This window comes from Frieseomelitta varia, unplaced genomic scaffold, assembly GCF_011392965.1.
Source record: "Frieseomelitta varia isolate USP_RPSP 00005682 unplaced genomic scaffold, Fvar_1.2 scaffold_213, whole genome shotgun sequence".
NCBI classification, from domain to species: Eukaryota; Metazoa; Arthropoda; class Insecta; order Hymenoptera; family Apidae; genus Frieseomelitta; species Frieseomelitta varia.
Window position 1 is genome coordinate 196,292 of NW_025109895.1, and position 21,679 is coordinate 217,970.

Consider the following 21,679-nt stretch of genomic DNA (forward strand, 5'->3'; position numbering starts at 1 on the left):
TTAATATAATAGTATAATAAATATATATTAATATTAATATAATAAGTATAATAATTATATATTAATATTAATATAATAGTATAATAAATATATATTAATATTAATATAATAAGTATAATAATTATATATTAATAAGAATATAATTATACATTAATAATAGTATAATAATTATATATTAATAAGAGTATAATTATATATTAATAATAGTATAATAATTATATATTAATAATAACGTATAAATAAAAATATTTCAAATTTCATTCCGCCACGAGAAAATCTTACAAGACGGCCTAGCCTCTCGCGGCGTCATCGGCGACAGAATGAAAACGAGTGTTTTCCTTCGCCGGCAGTCTTCCCAAAGGTAATTATCCTCGGGGGAACTAGCCGCGTCTAGAACGTTTATTCTGTGTTCCAAATTTCTCCCAGGTGGCTGGACAAACAGTCGTATATCATCCCGCGGCTCGGGCACCTCAACGGGCTTCTCAAAAGATACCACGGGCTATTCAAGCGTTTTCTCTCGTCTAGACGATGATTCTATAAACACCGTGTATAAGCGCCGGTTGAATGCATGCAAATGAGTATTAAAACGTTTTCCATGTGTTCGCCTATGTGCATGTATGATTGGTCGCCTATTTACTCGAGGATAAACAGAAGATAGAAAGAGAGAGAGAGAGAGAGAATTCTCGTCCAACAATAGACGCATTATGTTACTCGTTGTGTTGTATTATGCATACCGGTACCGCCGAGTACTTATGTGCACGCGTGTTCAAAGTGTACGTGCGCGAAATACACCGCGGCATTGCGATTCCACGGTGGATCGCCTTTGTTGGCCTCGACGCTGAAAAATACGGCGGAGGCCTCCACCATTTGGACGCTGGAGAAAATGAAAGCTCGTGCGTGAACGAGAGTGACGGTAAAGGATACGTAAGAAGCGAAACGGCAACCGCAAAACCACCCCGTGGCGTTCGTAAAACGCGATACTGGTAAATTTCACCGATATTTCCCTTGGTCGTGTAGCCAATAAAACTCGGGAACGAATGGATGACAACCGTGATGGTCTTCGACGTTACGTTTCTTTTTTTTTTTCTTCGTTTCAATTCGAAACGATTACGGTCAGGAACTTTTCTCTGCGCACTTCAGTCCTTTGGGACATGAGAATTGAAAGGCATTTAAACTGACTCTAATGTTGCGATAATAATTGTGTAAATATTGTTACGAAACTCAGTTTTTAATAAATAAATTTTGACCAATGATCATATTATATCGTGTTATATTTGTAAATATATTTACATTTATTATATTTGTAAGCGTATGATCTGATTGCTACGTAATTTGAATATTTACATATCTCTTTTATAAACGTAAGAAAAAAAAAAAAGAGTCTGAGTACCGACCGAGTTGGACAAAATTGAACTGCAAGCCTTAACCAGTTGCCCTGGCAACTGACTGCGGACCATAACGAGTGACCGAACCTACACGCATACGATAACTCGTCGCTTTCCTTTTGAACTCGTCGGCACGATATCATTGGATAAAAATTACTGAGAAGTAATAAATTTATTATTTGTTACATATTAAATATATAAATATATATAAATATATATTACTATATTATTATATTATTATTATTATATTAATATATAAATATTACTATATTATTATATTATTATCATTACTATATTAATATATAAATATATATTACTATATTATTATATTATTATTATATTAATATATAAATATTACTATATTATTATATTATTATTATATTAATATATAAATATATATTGCCATATTATTATATTAATATATAAATATATATTACTATATTATTATTATTATATTATTATTATTATATTAATATATAAATATATATAAATATATATTACTTAAAATTGAGAAAACGTTGCAATTTTGGGACAAAAAAAGTTCTCGACGCGCGTGGCACGAGGACTAAACGCGACTCTCGAAGTAAGTTTCCATTTCGAAGATAATGCATAGTGAGACGAGACGAAAACTCAAGAATTATAGAAATAAAGGGAAACACGTTCCGAGGTGAACAGCTTTGCTATCGCGAGCACGAAGCTCCGACGATGGCAATGGGTTCATTATATTACGCCCCGCATTATGCAGAGCCGTCGTATACACGTAAGAATGCCCTTCGGCAGACGCCTCGGCATGAATATCAAGTGTTCGTTGCCGGCACACCCAAAAATTTCACGCTACGGCCGTGGAGGCAAGCGAAAGAAAACGAAAGCCTCAGCAAGCAACGTCGTCTCGGAGGACGTTTCTCTTTCGCGCGATACTTTTGTCCCCTGTCTACAGGAATCGTTGCGTAATTCACTCTCGTTCCCCCCTCTCTCTCTTTTTTCTTTTTTTTTTCTTTTTCTTTAATCACGCATGTACGAAGTTTGGCGAACAAATCGAGGAAGCTGTGTTTTCACTTAGGAAGCCGCATCTTCTGTTCGTTACTGTTATCTTATTGTTACTCCGAAAACAATAACCGATGAAAGATAGGGTGTTACGTAACGGAGGCTGATTTAGAGAGGCCATGCACCGAACACTGACATTAGATATTACGCTTTACTAAAAAAAAAAAAAATTCATTGTTGATGACTTGCTCTTGTAATAACGTTATTGTTGTTATTAATAAATAAATTATCGTCTTGTTAATGACTAAATTATGTAGAAATTAATTTCATTCATTTGCGCGTTAATTATACATGTATATGTATAGTAATTAAATGAATAAATATGATATTAAATGTTACATTTGTTATATATAATAAATAATATTAATACATTAATACATTAATGTTAATTAATTTATAATACATTATTATAATACATTTATAATATTAATTAATTTATATATAATAACATGTATGTATAATATACATTAATATTAATTAATTTATATATATAATATAATATATATGTGTATTATAATAAATAAAATATATATATATATATATAAATTTCAAAAAATAAAATATGTATAACATGTATGTATAATAAACATTAATATGATGTTAATATGATAATATGTATAATATGTATGTATAATAAACATAAATAAAATATGTATAACATGTATGTATAATATACATTAATATTAATTAATTTATATATATAATATTATATATATATGTATATTATAATAAATAAAATATATATAATATATATATAAATTTCAAAAAATAAATAATGTTATATAAACACAAGTAAGCAAATTCAAGTTTATAATAAATAAAAAGAACAAGTCCGAAATTTAAATAGCTATCATTTCATTTAGATAAATATTTATTGTTACATAAATCAGTAACAGACCTTAAAGAATCGCAGTGACACTCTGAGCTCTATTCACGAATATTATGTGAGAAAATTCAACGCACGGGATCTCTCATTATAGCGATAAAATAGCTTCATTGAAACTACATTGATAACTACAGTACAAAATATTTACAATATTAAACAGACAAAATGAATGAAAAATAAGATACCATGCCATTGAATAATTTTTTTACTATACCTATTATATTTTATTATTTATTATACCTATTATATTTTATATACCCATTATATTGTATATTATTCATCACATATTTGTACATATTTTTATTGTGTATTTTGTATCTTTGCAGTAAAATTTCTCAAACGAACATAGGGGATTTCTCCAAGAATGAAAAACCAAATTTGAGTTGACGAATCGCGAGTGATCGTTCCTCAAGGTGGAACAGGGAAAAAGAAAAAAAAAAAACGGGATCTAACATCGCTTGAAAAAAGAGACGACTTCCTTAGTTTTCATTAAGTAGGAAGCAGTTACGCATTCTCTGTTACGCGAAGCGGAAGCATCGTGGGGTATCGTGGGTTCGGTGGCCGGTCGAGGCTTCTTCGACGCAGTGGAAAAGATATTCCCCCATGTGGAAAAGGAACAAAAAAAAAAAAAAAAAAAAAGAAAAAAAAGGGAGGGAAGAACCATAACAACACTGTATAAATTTCAAGAACCCTTTTTCCTATTTTATCGAGGTAATTATGTGCATCTAAACGGACTATAATTATCGCAAACGTTAATAAACGAATTATCCTTAATATCAGCGATTATCTTATATTCAAGAGCTTCTTTGCATAATTCTTGAATAAAAGATTGATCCACAAAGCCTCTCACTCACTGACAACATTACTTCACGTTATTGGAAATATTTTTTTATTACTTTATATTTTTATAACGATGATTTTTATATTTTTATATTTCTTGCCATTTCATTATTTCGATCAATAATGATACTCTGTTCTAAAGGTTTTCTATTTATCGACGATTTACGTGAGATGTTATTATACGAACGAAAAATAATATGATAATGAAGAAAGTGTATCGTTTGGACAAACGAAGTTCTAACATACTTTAGTAATAGTCTTTTCTACTTTATCTTCTAAAACAATAGCTTTTTTTATAACGTTTAGTATATTATGTATATTTCCTTATCGAGATTCTACCTTTCTAATTAGATTTTTAAAAAATACGACATTTCGTGAATGATCGATATAAGATTCAACGCACAGACACTCTCAGTGAAAAAAATTCGTCTCGTGAATACAAAGAGGTATGGTTTTAGTTTCATGAATGGATCAAGGGATGTTCTTTCAATGACAGGCAAGTCCTCTGATCGACAAAAGGAACTGACAACACGGAATATCAATGAAAATGAAAACCTGACTCGAATATTGAAAGAGAAGAAGCGAGCCTTTGCAAAGAATAGAACCTGCTATATTCTCGGATTAATAAAATTTTGTAAAAATAAAATTTTAAATTGTCTTAATAGAATTAAGAATGGAACAGAGCCACATTTGTCGAACAACTGTTTCTTTGATATTAAATGTATCGAAATGGAGATGAAGAATGCTACTTTATCATTATTGCATAACAACACTTTTGTTGAAAGTGAATAACCTTGATAATTTTGGAAATATAAGTAATTCTACGCTTCAAACTATTAAATTCTTTCTCAAACACTTTTCGTCACTCGTGAACGAAATGTTGACATAACAATTAAACATAACATAATCTTATATATACCATTGGTATCTTTTCTTTTTTAATTAATTAAAATTTTGTATCTCTCGTTACTTTAGCAAAAGAACACGTTGAAAATTTAGTACAAGGAAAATTCTATATTAATAAATATTCTGTTCTATATAAATATTCTGTTCAAGTAATAAAACATTCAGAGATTTTCACTGTAATCGAATGCATTCTCTTTCATAATTTCCAGATAACAGAGGAGGGAAATAGAAGAGACAACTCGTGCGACAATTTGTCCCAAATCACAAGGCGTTTATTTAATTAGAGCAATGTCTAATTAAACGTCCGGTCCGTACAGTTAATAAGTGATAATAACTCGTTACAGCTCGGCGATTCTTTTCTTTCTTTTTCGCCTCGGCGAGCATAAGTACGCCGTAATAACACGTTCGTTTCATTGACGATCTGTTCTAAGGCACACGCGAATCCTCAAACCTCGGTGATATTCTGTCGCGATAAAGACAACACATTTTTTCCCGCCGTTCTCGATGAGAGTCTCGGTTCCGGTGACTGCAAGTTCCATCGAGAGAAAGCAAAAACTCCTCGATATCCGATCGTTAGTTTCGAACGAGTAATCGCGAAATCAATTATCCCCGTTGAATGAAAAATTCTTGAAACTTATCTAGCTCATAAATTGAACAAAAAACGGGGGCGAAAAAGATTCCAACTGTTCGTTAAAATTCCAAAGATCGAGCCTTCGTTGCTGATGTTATGAATATAACTGAATGATGAGCACAGGTTACTGTATAAATAATTTCTTATTATTAAGATATAAATGGCAAATGTAAGGTGATTAATGACTTTTCAGTCGCCTGTAATAAATGATATTCATTTGATTCGTCAATCAAATTTGAAGAATTTTATACGTTCACATTTTATTTTGTATTTATTTTGTATTTTGCTTTGCTTATATTATTATATTTTATTTGTATTTTATTATTATATTTTATTTTGTATTTTATTCGTACGTTCACATACTGAAAATTTTATTTTATACACTTTTATTTTGTATTTTATCTTGTTTATATTATTATATTTTATTTGTATTTTATTATTATATTTTATTTTATTTATATTATTATATTTTATTTTGTGTTTTATTTTGTCTATATTATTATATTTTATTTTATTTTATTTATATTATCACATTTTATTTCGTGTTTTATTTTGTTTATATCATTATATGTTATTTTGCTTATATTATTATAGTTTATTTTGTATTTTTATTATTTTAAATTTTATTTTTGTTCACTTATTACTTCACTATTGTATTTCATCAATATAGCAATACAAAAAACACCCCTAAAACGTGCTTTCAAATAATATATTATATCATCCATTAATTGAATAATGTATATTATCTAGATATCTTTAGAAATAACTATCAGTTGAAATATTATATATTATTGTTATTTTCTATTTTACGGCAAATTAAATATGTCCAAACTTACTTTCTCTCAATCGTTCACTTGTGTACACTATGGTTTGTTACGTGCGACTCTTAATTATACAAAATTTTTCTGCAGCGTGCGTTTCTGCGTACTTTCATATTAACCACTTGCGCTGGCAACTGATTGCGGACCATAACGAGCGACCAAACCGTATACAATAACTCGTCGCCTTCTTTTTAAACTCGTCAGTATGATATCACTAGATAGAAATTATTGAAAAGTAATAATAAATTCATTAGTTTTGCCCGAGTTATACTTAAATATACTTGAAACTGAGAAAAATAATTGCAATTTTTGGGACAAAAAGAAATTCTCGACGTGCGTGGCAAGAGATTAAAAGCAACGAAAAACGAGATACACGCATGGCTATTGATGCCGATCTTCGCTGTAACCTACAAATTCCTGCGTCTTATTAGCGTGATTATTTCGCAAACACTCTCGGCACGGATCTTACACCGACGTCACGAAGAAAACGACAAAGATCGTTCCATCGCTTAGATGGTTCTTAACACCGCGCATCCGTTTCTTCGCTCCAGATAACACGCACCTTTCAGCCTCCTGAAACGAACGAACGGTGGAAAGTCTGGCCTAACTGGCGTAATCGATCTCGGCAGGTAATTATTACGATCGGCTTCGAAATAAATCGATTCTGTCACCGCGAAAAACCTTCGAACGTGAAAACCTTCTAATAACGATCCCGACGAAATGGTACACGGCGTTACGTTCGTTGCTGCGAAATCGAGGATGCGCCTCGTTCAGATCGATTTGCGCATTGGAGCACGGTAATCCAGCGGTTGTATGTACAGTTATTCGTAATATCGGCATTCGTTTATCCACGACCGCTACTTGCCGGCTATCTGCTGCTTCGCCATCGCGGCAAGAAGCTTGTTCGTTATTATACTAAGTCATCCAACCTATGTAGGACACGTTGTCCATATGGCCGATGAAGGATGATGCCTGATGTTCACGTGGCACCCGCGATCTTGCGCGAGCACGAACGATGGGGAGAAAAATCGTCGATGAAAACCGCGACGCTAGGAATTTCGTGTAACGGTGTGTTTGTCGACAGAAATCGTCGCGTGATTTTAGGCGATCGATGTTTAATATAAATTTATGTACATATATATAATTTTTAATGAATATGATTAAATAAATAAATATAATTAAAGTTTTATAATAAAAGTATATTTTAGTAATAATTAAGAATTAATAGTTTAAAAATGAATTTTTTTTAAATAAATAAGTAACATTATTTTGTACCTTTCGTATCATTTCGTAATTAATTTATTTTAATTATCTTGAAAATAAATGATCTAAATATATATAAATATATTTTTTTTTTGTAAAATATATATGAAAAAAATTTTAATTTAAAATAGTACAATTTTAATTTAATAGTAGTATCAAAACATTCTATCATTATAGTTTTAATGATAATAGTAAATTTAATGGTATAATTTTAATTCAAATTTTAATTTAAAATAGCACAATTTTAATTTAATAGTAGTAAACTAAAATATTTTACCATTATAATTTTAATGGTAATATAGTATAATATATAATATATATAATATATATATATATATATATATATATATATATATGATATCATTATAATTTAAATATAATGTAAATGTATAAGTATATAAATAGTGAAACCTTAAATAATATGTATCAATAAAAATGTATCAATAATATATAAATAGTAAAATATCTCATATGTATATTATTGTAATTTAAACGACAATAATTAAAGTAAGTAGATTTATGCAATTATGTTTCCGTCTGAATATAATATAATTATATTATAATATATATAATATAATATATACAATTATAATATAATACAATATATACAATTATAGTACAATTATAATATAATATAATAATATATTATTTTTAAATTATAAAAATAATAATGAGATTTATCTTAAACTTATCTGACGTCATGACAACTATTGAATACAGGGAATAATCTTCCTTAAAAAGAAAAAAAAAATACCACCACAAAAAAACACCATAATTTTTCATCAACTTTTCGTTTCAACTGGACCCTATTATTAATTATCCTACAAATACTCGATTGCTATCATATTGCTGTCCACTAAGAGACTCGAGTATTTCGTGTATTGTAATTTAAACGACAATAATTAAAGTTCAATAATAATTAACTGATAATATGTGAATGATAATAATATTAAATGTAATTTAAACGATAATAATTAAAGTAAGTAGATTTATGCAATTATGTTTCCGTTTGAATATAATATAATACAATATAATTATATTATAATATATATTATATAATATATACAATTATAATATAATTATAATATAATACAATATGTACAATTATAGTACAATTATAATATAATATAATAATATATTTAATTAATAATATATATAATTATAATATAATACAATATGTACAATTATAGTACAATTATAATATAATATAATAATATATTCAATTAATAATATATAATTTTTAATTTCTAAAAATAATAGTGAGATTTATTTTAAACTTATCGGACGTCATGACAACTATTGAATACAGGGAATAATCTTCCTTAAAAAAAAAAAAATACCACCACAAAAAAACACCATAATTTTTCATCAACTTTTCGTTTCAACTGGACCCTATTATTAATTATCCTACAAATACTCGATTGCTATCATATTGCTGTCCACTAAGAGACTCGAGTATTTCGTGTATCGTAATCTAAACGACAATAATAAAAGTTCAATAATAATTAACTGATAATATGTGAATGATAATAATATTAAATGTGATTTAAACGATAATAATTAAAGTTAATCAAATATCTCGATCACGGAGCGGAAATCACTTTACAGGGTCATCACTGACTCGAAAGAATCTCGCAATCGGTCCCCAAACTCGCTCTCACGAATATAAACCTCTGCTCTCCTCGACGTTCCACGATATTCCTAAACCTCCGTACAAACTCTCACTCGCGATTTTCAAGGTGCAACGCGACAAACTGATTACGCTGCAGCCGTGTGGAGCGCAGCTTTAATTTTAGAACAGCTGCGGGGCAAATTACGCGCGGTCGCGTGTTTCAAACGCGCGTGGGGTGGGAAGAGGCTCGGGATGTTATCCCTCGCGCGTTCATTTTTCCTCGCGAGGCCTCCTGGCTTGCGCGATTGGCGCGCCGCGTTCTTTGCCCTCTTTGTCCTTTTACATTCGTCCGGGCTCCGCGATTAGAATCATTCTCGTCTATGCAAGAAGGAGGCGCGCCACTTCGAGCGCATATATCCGTTGGCTGCAAATTGTGCGGCGATACGCGCGGCGAAATTGCGCTTAATAAGGGTAAACGAGCACGTCGATCGGGCAAGAATTAGTCCGAGAATATTGCTTGGACGATTCATGCGTTTTCGCTGGCCTATCGCCAGCCTTTTTCTCTCCACGAGCCACAGAGTGAAGAGCATAGGGATCTCGCGCAAATCATGTTAATATGGCAAGAAAAAAAAAAAAGAAAAAAATACACGCTGCGGAAATTATTTTATATAATTATAACGTTTTGTATAGTTAATGTTATAACAAACGATCATACATAATGTAGTATAATATAATCTATGATAATATGTTGTACTATAATATTATAATAAATAATATATACTAAATTATAATTTAATAAAATACTATGATATTTAATATATTAAAATATTAAGATATATATAAATATATATAATATATTAAAATAAATATAAATATATACACACTAAAATATTATTATATATTAAATTATAATTATAAAATATTAAAATATTATAATATATTAAATTATAATATTAAAATATAATATATATTAAATTATATATAATATTATAGTAATATATATACTAAATTATAATTTAATAAAATATTACGATATTTAATATATCAAAATATTAAGATATATATAAATATATATAATATATTAAAATAAATATAAATATATATAAATATATTACACATTAAAATATTATAATATATATTAAATTATAATATTATAATAAATAACAAATACTAAGTAATAAATATTTGAATATTATTATGTTATTTTATTTTACAAATATTATAATGTTACATTATAATATTATAAATGTTACGTTATATTATAAATATTATAATATGTCATATTATAATATTGTAAATACATATATTACCAAATATTATAATAATGCAACAATATATTATTTTATTTATAATATACACAATAATAATTATTACTATATTATATTATATTATTATTATATTATATTATATTATATTATATTATATTATTATTACATTACAATTATTATTATTATTGTATTATATCATTGCGAAGGCAGTTTATTATTAGAAATATTCAAGTTCAAAGATAGTGAAGAGCAACGTGAAAAATCGAATCAATGAATATTTCTTGTTACCAAAGAAAAAACGTACATGGTATGAAAGAAATTCTTAATATTCCCCGTCAAAATTCTTAATATTAACGGTGACGAGGAAGAATTTACACAATGATCACTAGTTCAGTTATGCTCATCTTTAAATCCAATGGATTTATTCGTAATCTCGTTGATCGATGCTTGTCAATTAATAAACAACGAAACTCGAAGCCAGTCGAGATTGAATTTAAAAGAAAAAAAGAAAAAAGAGAAACTGAAATCGCAAATGAAAAGTTAGTGTTAATGGATTGACCAGAGTGTGATCTAATCTCGCGAGGTATGATACGAAACTAGATAAGGAAGAGCATAGAAACTGTAACGCTAAACGTGATATCGCGCACAACTATCGTCTTACGGGATCTCCTATCTCGCGAACTGAAATACAGATCGTGGAAAAATCAGTAGTTTTGTTGAGTCTTCCATTCAACTTCACTTTCATTGCACTCTGTGGAGAAATGGTATATGGTACTGCACAGCTATAAATGTACAATAGCTTGGACTCATATTTTTCATTTATTTCTATTATTTAACGTCACTTTTCTGAATCGTGTAAAACAGATTTATGCAGTTTTATACGTTTTTGAATAATTTAGCGGTTTTTGAATTACTTTTCATTGTAGATACTCTTATTCATAAAATATAAATCTCTATAATATTTTATAATATGTTTCTCTCTATAATATTTTATATTTATATAAAATATAAATCTCTGTAATATTTTATGATATTCTTCTCTCTATAATATTTTATAATATTTTTCTCTCTATAATATTTTATATTTATATAAGATATAAATCTCTATATTTTATAATATTTTTCTCTCGATAATATTTTATATTTATATAAAATATAAATCTCTATAATATTTTATAATATTCTTCTCTCTATAATATTTTATAATATTTTTCTCTCTATAATATTTTATATTTATATAAAATATAAATCTATAATATTTTATAATATTCTTCTCTCTATAATATTTTATATTTATATAAGATGTAAATCTCTATAATATTTTATAATATTTTTCTCTCTATAACATTTTATATTTATATAAAATATAAATCTCCATATTTTATAATATTCTTCTCTCTATAATATTTTATATTTATATAAGATATAAATCTCTATAATATTTTATAATATTTTATATTTATATAAAATACAAATCTTTAAATATTTTATAATATTTTTCTCTCTATAATATTTTATATTTATATAAAATATAAATCTCTATATTTTATAATATTCTTCTCTCTATAATATTTTATGTTTATATAAAATATAAATCTGTATAATTCGTAATATAAATATAAATATTACATGTTACACACGTTATATTGTATTATTCAAAATGACCCTAACGGGGATTAAAGACACAGACATTTATAATTTATTACATCGTCGACAATCCTACAATCCCATGGTGATCAAGGTTTATTTTTCCTCCGAACGAGGAAAAGTTTAATGACCCACCTCAGCCAAAAATCTTGGAGGAATTTTTACGAGTTTCGAGGCGCTCTCAGATATAAAAATACGTATAAAAAGTAACTGTAAATCCGGGCCCCGTTCTTCCTGTTCAATTAGTATCGAGTATTTCCGAGGTGTTCTTGTCGTTAGTTCCACCGAGAGAGCATAAATCCAACCGTACGATCGCTTTTATTCGCTATTATTCTAATTGTTTACGGACAATCAAGCGCCACATAGTACTTCCGGCCACATGGTCCATCGTTCGAAAGTGAAGCGTTTTCCCGGGTTTTCTGTGATTCGACTCGCAACACCGACTTTCAAAATGAATCCTTCCAACGATGGAAATACTCGCGTTAGGAAAAAGTTCCGCGAATATTTAATAACTATGCCTGATACGTGTAATTAACAGCGTTGCAACTAAATATAAACTTGGTGTTTTCGCGTGTGCACGATGGCTGACTTTCGGATATGCAAAGCAGAGCAACCGTTTAAGTTTCGCGTAATTTGCAATGATAATTAGGCGTCTGATTAATCTAGGAGGTCTCGGCAATCTTGTAAGAAATTTCAAACGGTAACAATGGAATTATATACTTGGTTTTGCTGGAATTGTTCAAGAGAAAAAAGTCAATATCTAACGCGGAGGTTAAATTTATAATTATTACTTTGTTTATTTATTTATATAATAGATATTTTATTTATTTGCAATTAAATTTATTGAAGTGAGAAAGACAGGAGGTAAAGATCGTTGCTCTGAATTTAACTCTTTATAATCCTGACTGTGATTTTGTCTTTTCAATCGTCAAAATTCATGGAAATTTCATCGCAAACTTTTTCAATTCTGTATATTCAATATTTCCGTCAGGATTATAAAGAATTAAATTCAGAGCAACGATCTTTACCTCCCGTCCTTCTCACTTCAATATTATGATAATAAATTTAATTACAAATAAATAAAATATCTATTATAAATAAATAAGTGAAATAATAATTATAAATTTAAGAAATCAAGTTAAGAAACGAGAAACACTTGGTAAAATTAATTTTAGATTAATTAATTTCACGTAAAAGTATAAATACAGGAAATTTGATCTAAATTAAAGCAGATTCTACAGCTGCTCGATATTAATCTTGGAAGCTGCTCGAGATTAATTTTCCAAATTAATCTCGAATTTAACGAAACCTAACTCGTAAATATTCCAAAGTTACTCGAAATAAATTCAAATTATTCTCACCATTCTGTTGTACGACGAAAAAATATATGAATAAACAATACAGCAAAATAATAAATAAATAAATAAATAAATAAATGATAATGCCAGAAGAAACAATTATAAATCCATCGGGTAGTACGTGCACACTAACCTTGGAAACGCTAGCCTCAGGTCAGCCCTCAGCTTGTTCAGAAGCTCGCTGACCGACGTGAATTGTCTCAAGGTCATCTCGCCGCTTCCGGAAGCGTAGCCGGAACTCGAACTGGTTGTCGACGGCAGAGTACCATGCGAGTCTTGAACACTTCCTAATGGACGTCTTCCCCATCGTCTCAGGGCGATCGCGTAGTCCTCGGCGTTGTACGTAGGTGGTCTTAATCGCTCCTGCAAAGAAAATCACCAACGCTCTAAACATAATTGCTCGTCCGTCTGGTGCCCTATCGAGGCAACAACATAATCGAACAAAGCTTCCAGGGGTCTGATTTATCCTTTTTGCCAATTTCATGCGTTTATACTTTATATATATTTAATATTATACTTTATATTTGTACTATAAACTATACTTTATAATATACTTTACATTTGTACTATATACTATACTTTATATTTGTACTACACTATACTTTATATATACTTTATATTATACTTTATATTTGTACTATATACTATACTTTACATATACTTTATATTTGTACTATATACTATAATTCATATTTGTACTATACTATACTTTATATATACTTTATATTATACTTTATATTTATACTATACTATACTTTATATATACTTTATATTAGTACTATACTATACTTTATATTATACTTTATATTATACTTTATAATATACTTTACAATATACTTTATATTATACTTTATACTATAGTTTATATTATACTTTATACTATACTTTATATTATACTTTATATTAGTACTATACTATACTTTATATTATACTTTATATTATACTTTATAATTTACTTTATATTATACTTTATAATATATAATATTATACTTTATAATATACTTTATATTATACTTTATAATATACTTTATATTATACTTTATACTATACTTTATATTATACTTTATACTATACTTTATATTATACTTTATACTATAGTTTATATTATACTTTATACTATACTTTATATTATACTTTATATTATACTTTATATTTGTACTATATACTATACTATATACTATACTTTATATTTGTACTTTATACTATATATATTTCATACTTGTTTTATACTTTATATTATTTTATAAAATAAAGTTTTCCTAACGTAGAAAATAGGGGAAACACATTGTTTCTTTCACATTGAAAAAAAATTCTAAATTCTAAATTCTAAATTAGTTTGTGTCTTAACATACAGGGTGGTTTTAGATTACAGTTAATTATGTCGCAAATAATTTATATAATTGGATTATACAATTTTAGATAATTATTTTAATACTTTCAAGATTAAATAAGTATATTCAACCAGTAAGATTATTCATTTAATCGGATATTGAAAACAAAAATTTGGTTCAAATAAATGGAGAACATACAACTGAATACCATCTTTGATGATGTAGCAATCGTGTGCCACGGTGTGAACAACTTTTTTGTATTAGATTTAATTTAGTTTCGTAAGTACACATTGAACTTGATACCGTCGCTAGATAAGGATTGATTTCGAAATGCGGATTCATGGATCGTGAAGATCAATTTATCGCCTCCGACTCGGCAACACCACGAAGCCGATGTAGTTACGCTTCTTCGAGATAATTAAACCCCGTATCCCTCTCGTGCTTTATTGCTTGCTCTCAGACGTGCTTCGGTCCATTACCGCAGAATCGGGAATTTAGGAACAATTTGTCGGTCGATTTGCTTCGAAGATTAGTCTGCTCACTTTCTAAATGACGGATAACGAAATCGTCTGCTGGCTCGATTGTGGTTTGCCATTGTGGTTAATCGGTTTTAAACGAGAAACTGAGTTTCCATTCGACGGTTAGCCGGCTGAAAATGAGATGAACCGCAGACCAATCTAACGATTCTCACCGGGGAATTTCATTGCATTTCGACTGTGGAATTTACGAGAGTTCTGAAAAAATTGACTTTGATCATCTAAATACTAATATAAATAATTATTAGATCCATCCGACACCTTCTTTTTTTTTTTGCGTCATCAACGATTTCAAAGTTATTCGAGTGGGTCGATTTAAATAAATTACTCTGTATATTGTATATTGACTATATCGAATGTATTGAATACATATTGATGTATTGATATATTGTATTGATAAAATGAAGCAATAAGCTGTTAAAATAAAATTTTGGATATACTATATATATTCTGGACGTTTTATTTCCTCGCAAAAAATAAGAGAAAATTATAGAATAAAATTTAGAATAAAATTTAGAATTAATATAGAATTAAATTTAGAATTAAATTTAAATTAAATTTAGAATTGAATTTAAAATTAATATAGAATAAAATTTAGAATAAAATTTAGAATTAATATAGAATTAAATTTAGAATAAAATTTATATTTATAAATTAATATAGAATAAAATTTAGAATAAAATTTAGAATTAATATAGAATAAAATTGAGAATTAAATTTAGAATTAATATAGAATAAAATTGAGAATTAAATTTAGAATTAATATAGAATAAAATTTAGAATAAATTTAGAATTAAATTTAAATTAAATTTAGAATTAAATTTAAATTAAATTTAGAATTAAATTTAAAATTAATATAGAATAAATTTTAGAATAAAATTTAGAATTAATATAGAATTAAATTTAGAATTAATATACAATAAAATTTAGAATTAATATAGAAGAAAATTGAGAATTAAATTTAGAATTAATATAGAATAAAATTTAGAATTGAATTTAAAATAAAATTAAAATTAATACAGAATAAAATGTTTTCATTTGAGGCTTCGTTTTCGAGAGAATCAAGTTTGAAGATGTCACCAACTAGACTCGCTGTTAATTAATTTCAGCTTGTTATTAATTTAACATGCGAAAATATGCAAACAGTGTAGGATAAAATTTTCCCCCGTTCTCGAGTGTTTAGTATAAGGCTATTGTTAACAAAAGATATTTAAAGTCTCTCTTTTGTTTCTTCAAAACGAAGCTTTGAGAAAGAATTTATTCCACATCTCTACTATATTTGTTAATTATTTTGTTAATATTTTCCTGTCGCATACAGAATTATTCAGCTAAATTCAAGTATACTCGATTAATCGTCAAGCATGATTCTCTCGAAATCACAAGTCAAAATATTTTACTTCACATTCGTCTCTCTCGTTTCTCGGGTTAACGACGTGTGAAAAATGATTTACAGTTATAGATATCGGTTCAGTTATCCTCTCCGCCGTATTTAGATATAATAGTTCCAGGTCCACGACAGTCGCGATCAATCACGCGCTCGTTCTACTAAAATCGACAAACGACTCTGACGGGCCGTCATCGTTTTGATGAACGCCGGTAACGATGTATTTATTTTTTCCCTTTCCTTTCGAAAAAACGACAAAGTAATTAGCCTTCCATTCCGGGATACGGCGTAAATCGTCTAACGACGATCATGATTGAGTAGAGGTGTGCATAGATCAATCATGTCTTGTATTTCTCTTTTTTTTTTTCTTTTTTTTCTTTCGATTTCAACGAACGTGTAACGAGATCTCGGCGAGAAAAGAGATCGTTAAGGCAAGGGAGAAAAGGTTTCACTCGTAAGCGTGGCAATCGTGCAAGCAATTAGGCGCCCGAACGAAAAGAACACTTACGGAGGTTACTCTGAATATATTTGCGAGAGTGATTTAATAACTATCCGCGGTGTAACGATAATTTTCGTATGAACTTGTCAGAGAACAAGTATTATAATTTGTATAATCGCAGTGTTCATTTAGCGAGAGTCCACTGATTCTCTTGTCTATCAGTGATCTTTCGTTCGTGTAATGAAAGTTTCAGTTTCATTTAATCGAATATCGAACTGAAAAATAAATTTCTTTGATGTTTGATTTAATTTATGATTAGAACAAGTAGGTTTATTTAGTTGGTTAAATGCTAACAGTGGCTCACGAAAATATTCAAACTATATTACTATAGAAAATTTCTTATATACAATTATAAGTGGTATGATAGTTCTGTGTAAATTATATATGTGTTATATAAATAACACTTCAAAATGACGATTATATTGATAAAATTTGGAATTAGTCTGAAAATGTATAAAAATTACTTTTAAACATTACACTTGAAAATAAATATTTAGTAATAATTTAATATACTAAAGACAAATATTTAGTAATAATTTAATATACTAAAAATAAATATTTAGTAATAATTTAAATAATACTAAAGACAAATATTTAGTAATAATTTAATATGCTAAAAATAAATATTTAGTAATAATTTAATATACTAAAAACAAATATTTAGTAATAATTTAATATACTAAAAACAAATATTTAGTAATAATTTAATATACTAAAAATAAATATTTAGTAATAATTTAATATACTAAAAACAAATATTTAGCAATAATTTAATGTACTAAAAATAAATATTTAGTAATAATTTAATATACTAAAGACAAATATTTAGCAATAATTTAATATACTAAAAATAAATATTTAGTAATAATTTAATATACTAAAGACAAATATTTAGTAATAATTTAATATATATGAAAAGTGATTTTGAGCATGCTGTATTAAGTATCAAAGATGATTCTATAATACTAAATACTGAGACACATAAATAACGTATTCAGAATATTTTAATTGTAATTAAACTGTAACAACCAATTTAACATTGTCATGTAACGTAACATTATCATTTAATATTATTATCAAATAGCATTCAATTGTTTGTCACAATGATCGAGAACCTTTCAATATCCAATACTTTTTACAACCACCGTGACTTTTTAACATCCTTGAAACATATTCCTGTTACAAATAAACTTTTCACGATACAAATGTTCAAACGACGATCTTCATTTCCAACAATTGCCTCAATTTTCTAATTGCAGTACAATTATCGAATCATAGTGAGACAAAACAAACTCACGTATGTAACCTAAATACCTATGCACGAGGATGTCACGCTTTCCTGATTCGCATAAGCGTACCCAAACGAGTGCTCGCCTGTCAATGCGTGTTCGCATCGTCATTTATTCAACAATCTAAAGGAAGAAAGAAGAAAACCAATGCTCGCGGAGAATGGCGAACGCGGCGTTTCTCAATGCCTGATCCAATTTTAAACTCGCGCGTTTGCGTCGCGTTTTTCTCAATTAGAGTGAGAAGAGGCTTCGAACGTTGGTAAAAGTCGCGACTTTCACGAGAGAACACGAGCGAACGCAGTTTTCCAATGGGTGTTTAGACGAAGGAGCCTCGTTAACCATCCTATTGTGATGACGTAAATCTCTCATTAGCGGCGACGACGTTACTTCTTCTATTTTTTTTTTTTTTTTTTTACGATGTTAAGAAAAGTGAGACACAACGGAGAGATGTCTCGAAACAATTCTCGTATCTTGAAATTTTTCTACGCAACGATACGTTGTGTTTCTTTGAAAAAACTCGAATGATTATTGTTGATCACTTGAATGACGAATGTTGAAATCGCACGACAATTTGCTTGATGTCTTTTTAAAGTATAAAGTCTTTACTTTGATATTACCTGACGTTTTTGCTTTCCCAGATTACATTACACCTTCCAAAAATTGTGAAATTCAACAAACGTTGAAAAATTCTTTTTGTAAATAATACCATAATATAAATGATAACCATAGTCTCGAAGATTGAAATTTTCTTTTAAAGTCTATTGCACGACTTTTCCTTTCATCTTCAAAGAGTTGGACAACGAAATTTCGACTGACGATTCCTCAAAATTTAAAATACGAATTGCCATATAACTGATTTTTTTTAAATGATAACAATCTAATCACCTCATTGATTCAATTATATTCGAAATATAATATAAATATTATACCAATAATGTCATATTGATCATTTGATCATTCGATACGTTTTTTTTTCAAAAATCAATATAGAGTGTCAGGAAGTTAATTAATGCAAGTCCTCTTTACATTGCACGTTTAATATATGAATAATTCTTTACTATTACTAATATTTTATTAATACCGTTATATTTTATAATATATGGATAATTCTTTACTATTACTAATATTTTATAATACACGAATAATTCTTTACTATTACTAATATTTTATTAATACCGTTATATTTTATAATATATAGATAATTCTTTACTATTACTAATATTTTACAATACACGAATAATTCTTTACTATTACTAATATTTTATTAACACCGTTTAATACAATATTTACGAAATATTTCATTAGAAAAGTTTCACCTTATTGTTTTTGTGTAATATATTATCATCAGCATAGTTCAACATAGTACATACATTGTAGACGTGAACCTTGTGAAAGTGCACTGAACTTTTGTTAATAAAATTTCTTTATATCTCCAAAAACAACGGAGATATTTGAGATGGACCAAATGCGTATACATATAATATAATATTCTACGTACATAATGGTATTAAAATATTCACATAGAGATGGCAAAGATGGCATAAAATTTTACTTACATTGTATATTATCCCTATATATATATATATATATTATCAAACAGAAGACTTTTCGATGAAACAAAATTTTTCAACAATATTCTCCAGAAAGACTGTAATTAAAGTCTTTCCAAGCAATCTTCCCTCTTCGTCTAGTTTCCCCGATCGAATATTTAATCGATAATGGCAGCGAGTACGATCTAACGCATGATATAGCTATTTGCAGTTAGCTTGTTACGACAAATAGATCAGAACTGCACGGAGAGCAAGCCCCAACTACCAATTTCCTTCCTTCAACACATTTCTAAGTCGTTCGTCGAAGTTCCCACGGCGTCCCTAAAGGCAAAACAACCGGCAAAAGACGAAGAGGAAAACGGGAAAACAAAACCAGTTTCATTTTCATACGCTCTCCCCTCCTCCCAATTCATTGATCAAACGTTAAATTTTATGCTGATTAAAAGCATCCTGTTGATACTCTGATACGCAGGTTAAATGATTAGGCTAATCCCTTCGAGAACCGGGGCAAAAGACACACTGACATACCTTTTCCGGTTGCGGGCCCCACGGCTTCACCACCAGCAACTCCTCCTCCGCGTTCGGAGCCATGTCCGTCTCGCTGAAACGAATAAAACGAAAGAATTTTATTTTCCAGCCTGAGATGCCCGCCTAGTTCTCGTTTCTCGTAGGAAAGGGTTAACGATCGTTTCGAAACGCTCGACGACGCGCGTTTATTAGTTATAATTTGGAAAACGTGAGCATCAGATCTGGAGTTGTTTCAAGCCCTTTGCAACTGCTGGCAACTGGTTCGCGGACCGTAACGAGCGGCCAAACCGTACACAATACATTTACATGCATGTGTAATATAACCGTACGTATATTTTATAATTGAAGGAGTATCGCGTCTTTTACGGAAGCTATTGTTTCTCGAAACGATTCGAGCGTATAGTAAAATTGTATAACGAAGAGCGTAAAGTTATGTCAGAGTAGAAAAATTTATTGCACTGGCGTGAATAGATGAGTATTAAAATAAAAATTGATATATCGTGTTTGACATCAGTTCATTTAATATTTAAAAGTAATTTGAAATTTTAAATTATTTTTAAATAATTTAATTACATTATTATTATTTTAAATTATTTTTAGAAAATTTTAATTACATTTAAAAATAATTTAAAATTTAAAATTATTTTTAAATAATTTTAACTACATTTAAAAATAATTTAAAATTTAAAATTATTTTTAAATAATTTAATTACATTATTATTATTTTAAATTATTTTTAAATAATTTTAATTATATTAAAAAATAATTTAAATTTAATTTAAAATTTTAAATTATTTTTAAATAATTTTAATTACATTTAAAAATAATTTAAAATTTAATTTAAAATTTAAAATTTAAAATTTGAAAATAATTTAAAATTTAAAATTTGAAAATAATTTAA

The 21,679-nt window shown here is 28.1% G+C and overlaps 1 protein-coding gene across 2 annotated transcripts in view; it reads right to left on the reverse strand.

Moving 5' to 3' along the window:
• The window catches only part of LOC122527202, a 38,281-nt gene extending 17,401 nt beyond the window's left edge, over positions 1–20,880 (reverse strand). For both annotated transcript variants that reach the window (XM_043651181.1, XM_043651180.1), the window contains exons 1-2: positions 20,779–20,880; positions 13,795–14,024 (exon numbers count right to left, since the gene is read on the reverse strand). In XM_043651181.1, the coding sequence (XP_043507116.1) occupies positions 13,795–14,024; positions 20,779–20,841 (293 nt within the window). In that variant the 5' untranslated portion in view covers positions 20,842–20,880. The remainder of the gene's footprint in view (positions 1–13,794; positions 14,025–20,778) is intronic.
• Between the last annotated feature and the right edge of the window lie 799 nt (positions 20,881–21,679).